The 16,715-nt window shown below is 44.5% G+C and overlaps 1 protein-coding gene across 1 annotated transcript; it reads right to left on the bottom strand.

Annotated features, from left to right (window-relative positions):
• Positions 1-5,868: 5,868 nt before the first annotated feature.
• Positions 5,869-16,218, bottom strand: LOC139060284 (uncharacterized; the record flags this gene model as incomplete). Its single annotated transcript, XM_070539380.1, has 7 exons — positions 15,786-16,218; positions 14,928-15,043; positions 14,281-14,447; positions 13,989-14,120; positions 13,835-13,933; positions 13,660-13,776; positions 5,869-5,888 (listed from the first exon to the last, which is right to left on the bottom strand). Coding segments are annotated over exons 2-7 (651 nt in total), but the record flags the coding sequence as incomplete, so codon positions are not given.
• Positions 16,219-16,715: the final 497 nt, after the last annotated feature.

Below are 16,715 nucleotides of genomic sequence, written 5' to 3'. Positions count from 1 at the left end.
GAGTGGCACAGCCTTTCTCCATGCGTGTTAGAGACATGGCTGAAGAAACAAGGGTTCCACTGCTTGAATACCACCTTATGTCCCCTGCTATACGGCCCCCGCCGTGGCAGTGGCAACCAATAGACTGTGATACATCTTTCGTAGCTGTCACAAAGCACGCGCCTGTCGCGCATATACGAATGTACTTCCTCGAATTACAGCACAAATACTCCTCTCCTGAATTCTTTACAGACGCATCGAAGTGTAATTTTGGCGTATCTTACGCAGCGGTCGGTCCATCTTTTTCAGATGCCGGTGTTCTGCACCCTAACACAAGTATTTTCACAGCAGAGGCCTACGCGATATTGGCTGCCGTTAAACACATTAATGAATCTCATATCCCCAAGGCAGTTATATACACAGACTCTTTGAGTGTTGTAAATGCTTTGAAAACTGTCAGGAAATATAAAAACCCTGTAATTCTATCTCTTTACTCAGCCTTATGCACAATCTATCAGTCCAAACAGCATATCGTCGTATGCTGGGTGCCAGGGCACCGAGAGATAGAGGGAAACGTGTTGGCTGACGAGCTAGCCACATCCGTCAACGCGAACGCCTCCAACACTTCCACGACTGTCCCTGTAAATGACCTCAAGCCCTCAATAAGAAAAAAGCTAAGGGCTTTCTGGCAGTGCTTGTGGGACGAACAAACAGGAAATAAACTACATGTTATCAAGCCGTATCTTGGCAACTGGCCGCCGGTATCAAAGAACCGCCACACAGAAGTAACACTTTGCAGACTCAGGATAGGACACACATACAGCACACACGCATACCTCTTGTCCGGTGGCGATCCACCCATGTGTGATAAATGTGGTGAGCCACTTACTGTGCTTCACATCCTGCTGCAATGCACTGAATTAGACGCTAATAGGAAAAAGCATTTTCCATTACCACACCGTCAACAAATTCCCCTTCATCCTCTTATGATCATAGGTATGGAACCACTCTTTAAATATCAACACTTGTTCGCATTTTTAAAAGATGTACACAGTTTTCATGTCATATCACCAGGAAATCCGTAGCACGGCCTCTTAACTGAGGTTTCTGCTGCGATAACTGCACTAAAAGAAAGCACCTGCCTCCCAGCCTTTGGGCTCAAAGGCCTCCCGGAGGCTTAGGTGGTATTTCCACATTTTTCCATTTTAGCTCCACGACCACTGATCACGCGTACTAGATCCATAGACATCTAGTTGTATCACTATCATAATTTTATATTATATATCATTTTACGCTTTTATGATACGGATTGATTTTAGGCCACTTTACAGCCATGTCACATCCCACCATCGCAACTCACAAATCGGCACTTAACACAACATTATCAGTCATGGCGCTCTTTGGCCATACTTGGCCCTTGCGCCACTAAACAATACACATTCATTCATGCCCCCTCCCCCATCGCTCGTTCCACAAGCTAACACCCCCAACACCCCTCGCACACACATCGTCATGCTTTTGGCATTATATATCCAATTAACACAAAAAGTAGTGTTGCTGAGACCACCACATTGCTTTGCACTTAAATATACATCCATGGCCTCTACCCCCAAAATAAAACAAACGTGGTATGCAGTCCATTTGGAGCATTAAAACGAATGCTAATACATACAAAACAAAGCTTTCAATACAATACAGAACCTTAGAGAAAAAGAAAAAATTAATGTTTATCTCGCTTCATAAGAAAGCAGCTTTCACACCAACCATACATCTATCTGCAATTCACTTTGCGCGCTGCAAGCAAACTGAAATACAAAAAATGACACGCATATCCACGTATACTGTCGCCGCTGCGTATCCAATTAACCCACAAAGCAGTGTTGCTGAGCACCAAATTGCTTTGCCCTTAATTAAATCCATGCCCCCTCCCCCATCGCTCGTTCCACAAGCTAACACACCCAACACCCCTCGCACACACATCGTCATGCTTTTGGCATTATATATCCAATTAACACAAAAAGTAGTGTTGCTGAGACCACCACATTGCTTTGCACTTAAATATACATCCATGGCCTCTACCCCCAAAATAAAACAAACGTGGTATGCAGTCCATTTGGAGCATTAAAACGAATGCTAATACATACAAAACAAAGCTTTGAATACAATACAGAACCTTAGAGAAAAAGAAAAAATTAATGTTTATCTCGCTTCATAAGAAAGCAGCTTTCACACCAACCATACATCTATCTGCAATTCACTTTGCGCGCTGCAAGCAAACTGAAATACAAAAAATGACACGCATATCCACGTATACTGTCGCCGCTGCGTATCCAATTAACCCACAAAGCAGTGTTGCTGAGCACCAAATTGCTTTGCCCTTAATTAAATCCATGCCCCCTCCCCCATCGCTCGTTCCACAAGCTAACACCCCCAACACCCCTCGCACACACATCGTCATGCTTTTGGCATTATATATCCAATTAACACAAAAAGTAGTGTTGCTGAGACCACCACATTGCTTTACATTTAAATCCGTGCCCCCTCCCCCCATCCCTCAATCCACAAGCTAACCCCACCCCCCTTCCTCGTGAATACATCCTCATACTTTTGGCATTAGATAGCCAATTAACAAAGTAGTGTTGCTGAGACCACCGCATTGCTTTACATTTATATCCGTGCCCCCTCCCCCCCATCCCTCATTCCACAACCTAACCCCCCCCCTCCTCCTCGTGCACACGTCCTCATATACTTTTGGCGTTATATATCCAATTAACAAAGTAGTCTTGCTGAGACAACTGCATTGCTTTGGGCTTAAATCCTTACCCACTCCTTATCAGCTCAGTAAGGTGTGCAAAATCAATATAGAAGCATTAAACGTTTCAGCCGGACGCAGGCAAGAGTAACATTTTTGAGGCAACCACCAGTGCGCACTGCTCTATACTATGGCACTTGGTAAAGGTTAAAAGAAATTGTTTTGAGCCTGCTGTGGGTGCCGTGATCACAAGGAATAGCATTCTGTAGGGCCATTCCCCCCCCCCTCCCCCCGGAGGAGCTGCTGCACCTCCGGAGGGTGCCACCACCCACCACAACCACCCCCGCCCCCCACCACCACCCCCACCGCCCCCCTCCACCTACCACCACCACCACACACTTGTAATGTATCAATAGTGTGACCCTGCCAAAATGCTATTCAATTTGAGCAAGGGAGCCCTAGCAGACCTTAAATGCCAATTATATGTTCATTGGTGAAAAGAAGTACTGCATTAACCTTTAACTTTTTCAAGCTGCACGCCAGACACTGATGAATGAAACCTAACTTTGTCTAAATTGCGGTTTACGAATCGAACATGCCAACACAGACGTATCCGGCAATACATTTTGACAAATCTCTGGCGACATGCAATGCAGCAAAATTCCATTTCCCCCACACCAAACAGATACTGATACAAAACATCACACACATGTGCAAGACGCGCTGTAGCCTCAATCACGGCAAGAAAGTGGGTCTCCATTTCTTGAACAAAATCGAACAATCTTTGTGATGGCACTGTCAAATTTCCAAACAGTTTGCTCGGTACGTGATAAGCCTTCAGTAGTGTAAAATACTGGTGCTCGGCACTCACTGAATTTATGTCACCTTGCAGCAACTGTCGGCAAGTGCACCCTTCGAATGATTTTGCCAGGAACACTTTGACCAGATAGCCTGCCACGTAATATGCTGCTGAATCGTCAATGATATGCGACTGAATGTCTTTTGCAAGAACTGAAATGTCTTCGAGAGACGGAAAGTTATCAGGGCCAACTGATTCGACTACATCAACCAGAGAGGTGCTATTTAGATAGAACGGCGACACTTCATGGAGGAGTTTAGATCTATCTTCTTCTACGTTGCCCTGCTCAGAGAGTTTGAAGGCTTTCTGAATACAAATATGCTTTAAACCACAAATGAACTGAGACACATTTGGGTTAGTATTGCAACCGTGCTTTTGTCTGATGTGCCCAAACATGTTCTCTAGTGGGTCCTGTTGGAGCCTACGAGTTAGCAGATAGATGAAGTTGTAATTGGCCGAGAGATCGTCCCAAAGATGGATGACAGCCTGAATTGTTATCTGCCAGCCAGTGATTGTTTGCGGCTGACGCTTGCCAGAAAATTTCCAAGAAGCAATCCACGGAAGCTGTTCTTTCAGAAATTTAATTAATTCATTTTGCCCCTTTTTTATGGCATATCTGTATTTCTGAGCATTCCTATGGGGGCTGGAGCTGTTCAATGTGTCGAATAGCTTATCCATACGGTCACAAAAGTTTGCTGTAGCTACAGCTGAAGAGGAAAGCTCATTTACATAAACCAATGTCATAATTGCAATACTAACTGATGAGCTCAGGACTTGTACAGCTCTGCTGACTTTCATGTTACAAAATGGCCTTTGGTATATGTGCTGCTCTGTTAGCTTTGGAGCCAATCGTAACCTTAGTTCATGTGTGGATTTGTACAGTTGTTCAATATGCGACCAATTCACAACTTCTTTCCCAATGAGCAACTCATGTGCTTGGAGATTGTTGCGGGTCGTTTTGATCAAATGAGGTACATCAAAAATAAAATAAACTCTCTCGCCTAGAACTTCAAAATATGGTTTCCCAATCGTGATGCCCAATTTATGCGCCAAGCTGACATTTGACGTGCCTTGGTCACAGATTACCGCTTTGACAACAATTCTGACGGCTTTAAGTTGCTCAATAATCGAGATTAGTAATTGATCAATAACATTTGCCGATGTCAAAACATGCCCTATCGTAAATGCGACTGGCTGAACCCACCTCTTAGATATACCTGCCAGAAGCACAACCATGGCTCTGTCGGCAATACTTGATGACCGCTCGATGCCATCATCTGCAAACCCATGCACAATATCTTCACCGGCATCATAGGATAAGTTCTTTTTCAAAGCTATTTCATCAAACATGAGGGTGCATACTCGGTCGCGCTCATTCCATGCGTGAGTGCTAGCAGAAATACTTTGAATAATTCCGGGAATCACTCCTGGTGACATCCTAAAGTTGCACAACCAGCGTCTCAGAGTACGCTGTATTGGCAAAGAGAAAATTGGTGCCAAAAAACGGTATGCACGGGGTCCACGGAAGTTCAAATGCAAGGCAAACTTTTTGAGCCAGATAGGGAAGCGCTTGCCTTTTCCCCTCTGCTGCAATCGCAGGTGTGTACACAAAAGCTTAAAAACCTCCTCTGTCACTGATGGACGAATAATGCCCAGTGCCTTCGAAATGGATGGCGGTAGCTTGCTCTGCTTCTTCTGCAACCGTTTGATGGTCCGCTGGCATCTTGCTAGCTTGGACTGCAGTCGCCGGACGGTCGCCCTAAATTTTGTTGACGGAGAGCTCCTCACTGCGCTCTTCCAAGCAACTGTAAGATACAAAAAATATGCACGCATAAATAAAGCTACGTGTACAACAATTCGACAATTTCTTGATACAACACTAATTTACTGGTTACTTCATACTGAACAGCTCATTATGAAACTGTAAAACAGTACGATACATTCAACCAAATATAACCATTGTTCGCAGGTACAATTCCTACACAGAGCCTCCATGAACACAATTAAAAGTAGATCTAAATTGCTTTGTGTCAAAGCCATGAGGGAGCCTTTCTCGCATATACTCATGAAGGAGTTCGAGTAAATAGTACAAAAATCAAACAATATGAGTTTCCTTCGGCTGCTCAACTTTTCCATTATTAAAATGAACCACTATTACAAGAACACCCCCCATCTTGAAGAAAATCCACAAAGCCTTTGGCTAGCGTTAAATGAACCAAACACTTACCGGGATAGTTTCCTACTGGTCTTTCAGCTGAATCGAAAATGTTGGCGCTTGGGGCACCTCGGAAATGGCGTCTGCACAAAAACACAGAGCAAGATATTACCCAAACAGCTTATGCATCCCAAGCATCCTTTGAGCTACAACGCTAACAAGAACTTGCCTGGCACAATTTTGCATTACCTCCCTCACTTACTGCCAATATAGTTGAAAGTACAAAGCAACGGTAGCTTGTGCGTTGACAATTATTTCCTAACTTGCACAGCAAGACCTAACCAAATGCCCCCGCAGGGGCGTCTGCGCAAGCAGGCGTTTGGTGTGTTGCGACACCACGGACCCGAGCACACGAGGGTTGGACCCTCCCGCGTGTAGCCGTGCGCGGCTTAGCCGTGTCCGGGGAAAGGGGGATCCTGGAGGTTGAGCCGATGCTGGGTGATCGGACCTTTAAGGCCCCCCGGCGGAGGCAACACACCTCTTTGGCCTCTGCTTCACGTAGACGGCACCCCCGGACTGACCCACCCGGGGGAAATCGGTAGTCGCCTCTTCCTATCTCTCTCTCCTGAAACCTTCGTCTTTATCTCTCACTTTTTTACCTTTCCTGTCTTCTTCTCTCTTCCATTTACTTCCTTTCTCCACGGCGGCAAGGGTTAACCTTGTGTGGATATCCTACCTTGGGTACACCATATTTGGTTATAGTGACGGCGTACGGCTGGCGTCGTGCAGGCTTGGACACAAGCCCTGCCGCGTCCCCTCGTTGGGCTCCGTGGTGGGCGGTCGGCGCTGTTGCCGAACACAAACATTTTCCTATGGCAGCTCAAATCTCTGTTGTCCATGATCGGCGTCTCAAAAGATGCCGCACCGAAGTACCGTTTCAATTCTTCTTTCGAAGCAACGCTCCATCCTTCCCCAAATACTATGTAGTCCATAGTGAAAGCAACACGCCTATTAGAAAGCTTTCTCCATTCCTGGTCGCTAAATGCCTGAAAGATAAAATCGGACAGACATACAAAGCCTCCAAAATGTCCAGCGGGGACCTCCTCCTAGAACTGAATAGTAAAGATCAAGCAGATAAGCTGTCTGAACTTACCAGTATTGGCGAGGCGACAGTGACTGTTTCAGCCCACAGAACACTCAATACAAGTAGGGGAGTAATATCTGAAGAAGATTTTATTGGATTAAGCGACGAGGAACTGCTGGAAGGTTTCCAGGAACAAAATGTTACCAAGGTACAGAGAATAGTAATCCGCAGAAACGATCAAGAAATCCCCACCAAACACGTTATACTCACCTTCGGAACAAGCGTAATGCCTACCTCGCTCGATGCAGGTTATGTTAAAGTCAATGTAAGACCATATATTCCAAACCCTAGACGATGTTTCAAGTGCCAAAGGTTTGGACACGCTTCACATGCATGTCGAGGACAAACAACTTGTGCTAAATGCAGCTCCAACGAACACCAATCTGAGAATTGCACTTCTTCCCCACATTGTGTTAACTGCAAGGGAGATCACCCAGCTTATTCACGGTCCTGCCCTTGCTGGAAAAAAGAAAAAGAAGTCATTGCTCTAACTGTAAAAGAAAAAATTTCGTTCTTTGAAGCCCGAAAGCGGCTTTCGTATCTTCCGCGAAGAAGTTATGCCGAAGTGACGCAGGCGGGGGCAGCGTCACAGAGGCCTCCGGAGTCCTCCGAGCCCACGCGCAGTGGTGCCGCAGTGACTCCTCCCGCCCCCGTGGTGGAAGCAGTCAGTACTGCTCCACCCTCTTCGACGGCCCTGCAGACACCAGCCCCGCAGGGACCTAAGATCAAGCGAACCCCAAGGCCCGAGACACGTGTCTCGGCGCCTAACTCTCGATCCTCCAGCGCCTCAGAGAGAGCGATGGAGGTCGACGCGAAAACCCCGGTGTCATTGACACCGAAGAACAAGCGCTCCCTTGAGCGCAGTAAGAGGGACAAGATCCCAATAACCACCCAAAATAAGAAAGCGATAACCTGAAGGTTATCGCTCATTTGTATTAGCCTTTTTATCCATGTCACCTATAATCCCACCTCTTAGTTTTTCGTAGTGCCAGTTTTACCTTTCAATTTCAAGATGGCTTTTATTATTCATTGGAATTGTAGAGGGCTTTTACACAACTTAGGTGACATCAAAGACTTGTTAAGTAAATTCTCGCCTGTGGCCTTGTGCTTACAAGAAACAAACTTAGGCGAAAAGCACAAAAACATTTTAAAAGGCTTCACTGTTGTGCGGCGCGATCGTACTCAGGCGAACCGGCTTTCGGGTGGTGTAGCTATAGTCCTACAGAGTGGCATTGCAGCTAGAGAAGTTGCCATTAATACTCTTAGAAGTCGTTGCAGTCACGGTTTTAGCACATAAAACCATTACCATTTGTTCAATGTACATACCACCACATTCACATTTTACTGTAAGAGATCTGGAGTTAGTTTTAAACCAGCTACCTAAACCTTTTTTAATAGCAGGTGATTTTAACGCTCATAACATATTATGGGGTAGCAAAACAACTGACACCAGGGGACAAACACTTGAAGATTTTATCCTGACTAACGAAATAAGCCTTTTAAACACTGGTTCGGCAACGTACTGCTCCCCAAGCACAGGAGGTATGAGCTGTCTTGATCTGGCGCTGTGCACTCCATCTCTGTTGATAGATTTTAAATGGAGTGTTATTAACAATCCCTATGGTAGCGATCATATGCCCGGCATTATTGAAAGAACATCTCCTTTCCCTACAGTACCATTAAGATCACCCCATTGGAAACTCCATCTAGCAGACTGGCCTCTCTTCAGCGAGAAGGCCAGTCTCGATGACATATCAGATGATCAAACAATAGACGAAATGAATGAAAAGATTATTGCCTCCATACTTGCTGCAGCAGAACAGACGATCCCGCAATCCTCCGGTTTCTTAAGGAAAAAACTAAAACCCTGGTGGACGAGTGAATGTACAAAAACTAAAAAAACACAAAACAAAGCTTGGGGTATCTTTCGGCGATACCCAACACAAGATAACCTCCTGTATTTCAAAAAAGCAAAGGCGAAAGCCAGGCACACGCGTAGGCAAGCCGAACGACAGTCATGGCAAGCATATGTATCCTCCATCAACAGCTCAATAACATCCAAAAGAATGTGGGATCAGCTTCGTAAATTTAGAAGCCAGTACGCTCCTTATACAATCCCCATACTCTCACCTCCAGGTACACAGACGAATTTAAAAGAACAAGCAGACATATTAGGGCAGCATTTCCATAACATATCAAGCTCACTAAACTACTCCACTGAATTTCAAAAGTACAAACAATCAGCAGAAAAACAAAAGCTTCCGACAGCAGGAAGTTCCGAGAAACCATATAATGCCCCCCTAACACTTTCCGAAATTAACAGAGTACTCACTACTGGGAAAAAAACAGCGCCAGGTCCAGACAGAATACATTACACAATGCTCGCACATCTATCTTCAAAAGCAGTTAAGACATTGCTCCGCTTCTTTAACATAATCTGGGAAACAGGAAAAATGCCGAATGCGTGGAAAAAAGCCATTATAATCCCTTTCTTGAAAGCTGGAAAGCATCCTACAACAGCTACCAGCTACCGACCTATAGCACTCACAAGCTGTCTCGCCAAGTCATATGAATCCATTATAAACATCAGATTGACGTACGTCCTCGAAACTGAGAACCTGCTCGATAATCATCAGTGTGGGTACAAGAAAGGCTGCTCCACAACAGATCATCTAGTTCGGTTAGAACACGAGATACGTGCAGCCTTTCTACAAAAGCAATATTGTCTTACAGTGTTCTTTGATCTCGAAAAAGCGTATGACACAACATGGAGGTTCGGTATTTTAAGGGATTTAGCGGATTTAGGGATCCGCGGCAGAATGCTTAAATGTCTAGCTGATTTCATGTCCGATCGAACATTCCAGGTGCGTTTGGGAACGGTGTTGTCCAGCGTATTTATTCAGGAAAACGGAGTACCTCAGGGATGCGTATTGAGCACAACACTGTTTGTGGTAAAAATGAACTCGCTCAATAATGTAATTCCATCTTCTATAATGCATTCACTAGATGTGGATGATCTTCAAATTGCATGTCGTGCATCGAACATGGCAACCTGCGAACGACAAATTCAAATTACACTAAACAAACTAACGCAGTGGGCATCTGAAAACGGCTTTTGCTTCTCAAGTGAAAAAACGATTAGTGTTGTCTTCACACAAAAAAGAGGCCTACAACCAGATCCCATCCTTAAACTACAGGATGCCACACTACCCGTGAAACAAGAACACAAGTTTCTGGGTGTTCTGTTTGATAAAAAGTTGAACTTTCTCGCACACATCAATAGTATTAAAATCAAAGCGAACAATGCACTTAACATTCTAAAAATCCTCTCCCGGAAACGGTGGGGCTCTGACCGTAAATGCCTGCTACACATCTACCGCACTTTGGTGCGTAGCATATTAGACTATGGTAGCATTACATATGGTTCAGCCAGACTATCTTACGTCCGACGACTTGATCCTGTCCACAACTTAGGACTACGACTAGCATGCGGTGCTTACAGAACATCACCTATACAGAGCTTACATGTTGAATGTAATGAACCTCCTTTACAGCATCGCAGAGCGCTACTAACGTTTTCCTACATACTCAGAATCCGATCCTCACCACAACACATATGCTACAACATCGTCACAAAGTGCAGCTCACGCTTACATTACACAAATAAACCAAACATGATTAGGCCGCTTATCTTGCGATACGAGGAATACTGTCGGGAATATGACATCCCTCGGGAAGTCTTCCAGGTTGCCAGAAAGCCAGAACGTTTACCCCCGTGGTGTGATTTCACAGCGTTATGTGATTGGACACTAACACATCTAAAGAAAAGAGACACACCACATCAACACATTATACAAGAATTCCGCTCTCTTCAAGACAAGTACATAAACTACATAGAATTTTATACTGATGGCTCTAAAACGGAAAAACACGTGGGTGTAGGGGCTGTAACGGAAAATTGGGAAACATGTATTCGATTACCTCAACATGCCTCTGTCTACACAGCCGAAGTGTACGCGATATGGACGGTAGTTCAAAAGATCATTGCTGACAAACTTGAAAACACTGTCATCTACACAGATTCATTAAGCGTACTGAAGGCTCTACACATGAAATCCCAAAGTGAACCCTTGCTCGGCGATATTTTGAATGCATTAACGTCAAACAAATATGGCAGATCAATTAAGTTATGCTGGGTACCAAGCCATGTTGGAATATTGGGTAACGAAGCGGCGGATAGATGCGCATCAATGGCAGCGTACAAAAACATTCAAAATACAGCACTTCCATATAAAGACAGTGTCAATGCGATTCGGAAGGCCTTGACGTCAAAATGGCAACGCGATTGGGACACTTGTTTAAGCAACAAGCTTCATCTAATTAAACCTGTCATTGGAGAGTGGAAATCATGCAGTCACCAGCAACGATTCTGCGAGGTGATCTTGTGTCGACTTCGAATTGGACACACACATCTGACGCACAATTTCCTTCTCCGAAAAGAAAACCCGCCAACTTGCGAAAAATGTAACGAAGCTCTTACAGTCATGCACATCTTAATAACATGTCCACACATCGATACACTGAGACGGAGGTTTTTACACAGCCTGTATAAATTGCACATCCCATTACACCCTACCCTATTACTAACAGATGACCCCCTAGTGCCATTTCCTAACCTCTTCGACTTTTTAGAAAAAACTGGCTATTTACACCAGCTATAATGTAATGCAGGGTTACCTGCCCTAACGGTCCTTTTATTTTGTCTTGTGACTGGCGCAGCATGGCCTTAGTTGCCTTTGTGCCACTAAACCCAAACTAACTAACTAACTAACCAAATGCTAAGCATCAACAGTTAATACCACTGTGCTCTTTAAACAAAATAAATATTGCATAGTTTATAAGTTGTACGTCATGTGTTTACAGAGTTTGTTAGAGATATCACTCTACGCATTTACAAAGCTCATGCTTCTGCAGACAAGCATTCATAAAAGCTTCAATTTCTGATATGAGAAGTGCCAGTGTCCACCACACAATTTAACAATGATACAATCATAGTACACATATATGGAAAATATATGTCACAAGAAGAATCATCCTAAAAGATTGTGCACTTTATGAGCGTGCTCCAATCTGAACAGTACTCTTAAATATCGCACCTTGACCTTTCAGTTACCTCGTATGTAATGGTTATTCAAAGGTTATGGTCGACTAAGGACTTATTTATTAATTTCACTTATTTCGATATACTGCAGCCCAGAAGGGCTATCGCAGGAGTGGGGAAATACAATACATAGAATAGCATAAAGAGCACAGAACATCATGACTAATATACAATAGAAATTCATTGAGTGGTAAAGATCTTGCGTAACCAGGCAGCGCACTCCGCAATATCAGAAGGGACAGGGAGACTAAACGCTTCGGTATGATGGTGACAAGTGGACGTATTCAACTCATGGTGATGTCTGGTGATATTGGGCCTAGATTTCCCTTACTTGCCAAGTAAGGAGAATGGAGAATTGTGGGGAGTAAGAGTATAAAGAAACCTGAAAGATTCAAAGTGACGACGAGAAGAGAGACTGGCAAGTTGAAAACTAAGATGGGAAATGGGCAAAAAATACCTGTCAAAACGATAAACGAAGCCCACAGCTTTCTTGTCAGATGCACTTTTTTGATAGATATTTTGTGTGCATTCCAAACGCCAGAGCCACACTTCAGTATTGGACGAACCATCGTTTTATAAGTGAGGAGTCGTGTGCTAAGTGGGGATGAACGTAATATGCGTTGCAAGCAGCCTAAGCACTAGGTTGCACGAGTTCGATGTGAAGCATCTCCTAGAGGGTAGTCGTTATACGAATAGGTAAGTGGAGAAGGCGGAAAATGTTTGGTAAATGACATAGGTACAACTTTCTGGAAGTTGATTTGCATCTGCCAAGTCACACCATGATTGAAGTGATGCAAACGAGTCGTTATGGATGATGTGATCGTGACGAGTTTTAATCGTATGGTACAATACACAATCATCTGCCTAATGCAGATTCTAAGAGGAACATTACTTGTTAGATCATTTATTAAGATCAAAAATAGAAGCGCACCCAATAGTGAACCTTGAGGCACACTAGACGTTACACTGCATGTGGAGGATTGAGAAGACCTAAAGAGTACGTCATAGTACGTACTGAGACCGATTGGATAAAAAAGAAATCCAGTTAAACACTTTGTTGTTAAGAATAACAGTGAGCTTCTTGAACAATTCAGAGTGCAACACAGTGTCGAAAGCTTTTGAAATATCAATAAATATTGCATCAATTCGATCACCTGCATAGAGGGCCTGATGGGGCCTGTGCGACGGTAGTGAATTCAATAAGCTGGGTTGCAGTGATAAATCCAAACCGTGCTGAGCACCAGATAAACCATTACACTCCAAGAAATCAATATGTTCGCAAATTACACATTGAAGTATTTCACAAGAATGACACGTTATAACGATGGGTCTGTAGTTTAGTAAGGACTGCTTACTACCATATTTGAATAGCGGAATAACTTTAGCTGTTTTCCAGGCAGAAAGTATAACAGACGTCGAGAGAGATTTCTGAAAAACAATTAAATATTGACTAGTCCATAAAAAGTCTCTAAAGAGAAATGCCTTATCTATATCGCCAGGTTAACCTTTTTCAGATTCAGTTAAAAATCAAATTCAACACACCCTGGTTTGAAACAATAATGTTGTTAAAAGAACTATGCGTCTGCTCTATAAAATGTATGATAGTTACCATCAACAGCACAACGCTCATCCTCGGTAGAACTGCTGCCAAACATATCCACCTGGGAGGTCGTTGCACCTAGCTCGCTCACAGGGGTGTTGCAGCCAGACATCTGTTGTAGGCTTGCTGGAAAAATACCCATCATTGCCACTTTGTTAAGTTTAACTTGATACACCAAACTCACCTTTAGCAGCATGGCTTGCCGTCATGAGGGAGCCTTGCTCGCATGTCTTATGTAGGACGTCCTCACCAGCTTGTTCCTCACTTGCAGGACGGCTGCAGCCTACATTCATTGGCAACACTGAGTGTTAGTCGCAAACACAGGACACTACAAGTACCTTGCAAAGCAGGGTCTTCAAACATAGTGCTGATGCCTATAGACTTTTCCAGATGGTCCTCTGGAACGGTGTTTTGATGTGATGCAACAGCGAAACCTCCAACAGATGGCACATCGGCAGCATCTGCAAAAGCTAAATAGAAAAAAATGTTCACCTGAGGTTGGTTCAGGTCGAAATAATTGCCACAAAACTCTTACCACTAGCAATTCTATGAAGACACAGAGACGTACATGAGCTACAGCAAAGTGCACCAAGACAGTGCTGACACTTGGAACTTTGCTCTATTGCGTACCTGAGGAAACTGTAGGTACAGCTGTTCTAATGAGTCGCGTGCGACCTGGGTCCAGGAAATCTTTTGCAGTGAAATGGTCGCTGCATATCCTGTATGACTTGTACAACACACCTGCCGGCTTTTCCATAAGGTCGGCTCTGCGGGAATATGCCACCCATGCCGTCGACCTGCGCACGTTCTAAAAGAGCATGTTGTATGGCACAAACAATAAGCATCAAGCATTTTATTGCATGAGTGCGTACATGCTTGACAAATCAGGAATTTCAAATGCGCTACATTAGTTATAAAAAAAAATTGTACACTAGTTTTGAAATTGCCGAACAGCTGTAGGGGCCTCTAGAATGTTCCACTTAATGCGATAGAATGTTTCATTTTGCAAATTTTCTATAACAAGATACTCACAAAGAGGTACACAACACTTAAGTTACAGGTACAATGGTACGCTTATACCACAAAAAAAAGATGCATTTGCTGCAATGTGTAAATGCTCATGATTTTTTACGAATCCCAAACTGATTCCAGAGCGTACACATTATGCCCCTCACTGGATTACTTCAGCTAAATAAATGTTATAATCGGGCGACATTGCTGGATATTTTCATTAAAGCAGCAGAAACAGTGCGCTGCTAAATTGCAACACAACAAACCTGCTGTCCTGTGGGATACGAAAAAAACTGGTGCCGGGCTTCTTTCTCGTTCTTCCATTGTTTTGGCACCACTGTACACAACAGTAACTGCCGTACGAGCCACTACAGGAGGACATCTGTTGAGAAACGTAAATGACAAGCATGTGTCATTGATGTAAAGCGCTTGAAGAGGCGACATGCGCGAAAGCGACGAAGGGACGAGATTACGAACAAAGGCAATTAGCTTTAACATTTTTAATTTAACAAAACATAAGTTACAGTAACGTTGGGCGCCAGAGGAAGGGCCGCAAATTTATCTTGCTAGATGCATTAAAGCGCGAAGGCCGAGCTGCTTTTTGCTGCGTCACGACAGGCGCGGCGAGCGGGCCTCAAAATAATTTTCAACAATGTTGGGCGTCAGAGAAAGAAAAGCGCCATGAACTTGTCAGTGCATTAAAGCGCGAAACCGCGCACCACGGCAGAGCTGCTTTTCGCTAACTGCGTCGCAGCGCCAGGCGCACCCACTGCGCTTGAAAAGTACCCCAAAAAGTAACCAATTTAGTCACAATAATGTTGGGGGTCAGCGAAAGCGCCAATATGGCCGAAACTTGTCACATTCAGTACACGCGAAACTGCGTCACAGCACCCTGTGCGACTAGCGTCTATGCTAGCGTGCCCAAAAACTACTGAAATTAGTTAAAATTAGTTAAGGCTTACAGGAAGCGTCGCAAACATCTCCCAGTACGATTCTTTAATTAAAATTAACTGCTCCACGACGGCCACGCTGTTTTTCGTTAACTGCATCACAAGTCTAGACTAGGTGCCAGATAAGCCTAATTGCTCGAAATGCGTCGCAGACTGTCAAAGAAAGTTTCTCACCTTGCCGTTGTCCAATAGTGCAATTTCGTCATGTCGCAGTTCCGAACGAACGCTAGAATTCGCCGGGTGCCCATGAAAACAGGCTAAATCCCAAAACAGAAAAACAGTCACACGGGTGAGCAAACAGTCCGACGCTCAGATACACGGCCGGTCGCTCTCGCTTCGGCGGCGTGTCTGACGAATGACGCAAACATCTGCCTCGTCATTCGCCGGTTCGCCTGTCGCTAGGCAACGGAAGTAAGCCGCAAAGTTTAACTTAATTTATACGCAGATATTTTTAATTTTTCCGGGAAAGAATAAAATAAATTAAACAATTGCTGTTAATCTCATTTCACATTCTTCTTTTTCTCGATGCTCGCGACCCCAATTCGTCGATGTTAAAAGTATAGCGTGACGTGTTTCCTGTTTCCAATTTTCGCCGAGTGTCCGCTCTTGTTCAATTCCTTTCTCTATGGCGCAACAGGCGAAACACGCCCTCTGTACGCGGCTCGCAGGAACTTTCATGGCGGCAAAGGGGCGGAGCAAGGTCACATGTCACCGATCAGCCTATCGCTGGCGTCGTCGGCTGGATCAAAGCCTGTCTGTACTTTGGAATCATTGAGGGGTTTTAGGTGGGTGCCGCGGCACCATCCGGTCTTCGTAGCCCGCCGTGTTTCCACAGCATCGGCAAGCGGGCTGCCGCGCTTTTTAACGCGACAGCGTTAAGGAGCTCGTGTTGCAGAAAAGCCGGTGCCGTCGGCGTCGTCGGCGTTGGCCGTGAGCGATAAATCCCAGAAGGCACTTCATGAATAAAAAAGAACTTGCAACATGGGCTGGGTGGGAATCGAACCAGGGTCTCCAGAGTGTGAGACGGAGACTCTACCACTCAGCCACGAGTTCGATGCTTCAAAGCGGTACAAAAGCGTCTCTAGTGAATGCGGTGTTGCCTTA

The sequence above is a fragment of the Dermacentor albipictus genome, chromosome 5 (assembly GCF_038994185.2).
Source record: "Dermacentor albipictus isolate Rhodes 1998 colony chromosome 5, USDA_Dalb.pri_finalv2, whole genome shotgun sequence".
Lineage (NCBI taxonomy): Eukaryota > Metazoa > Arthropoda > Arachnida > Ixodida > Ixodidae > Dermacentor > Dermacentor albipictus.
Note: the sequence above shows the minus strand (reverse complement) of the source record. Positions and strands in the feature narration are given on the sequence as shown.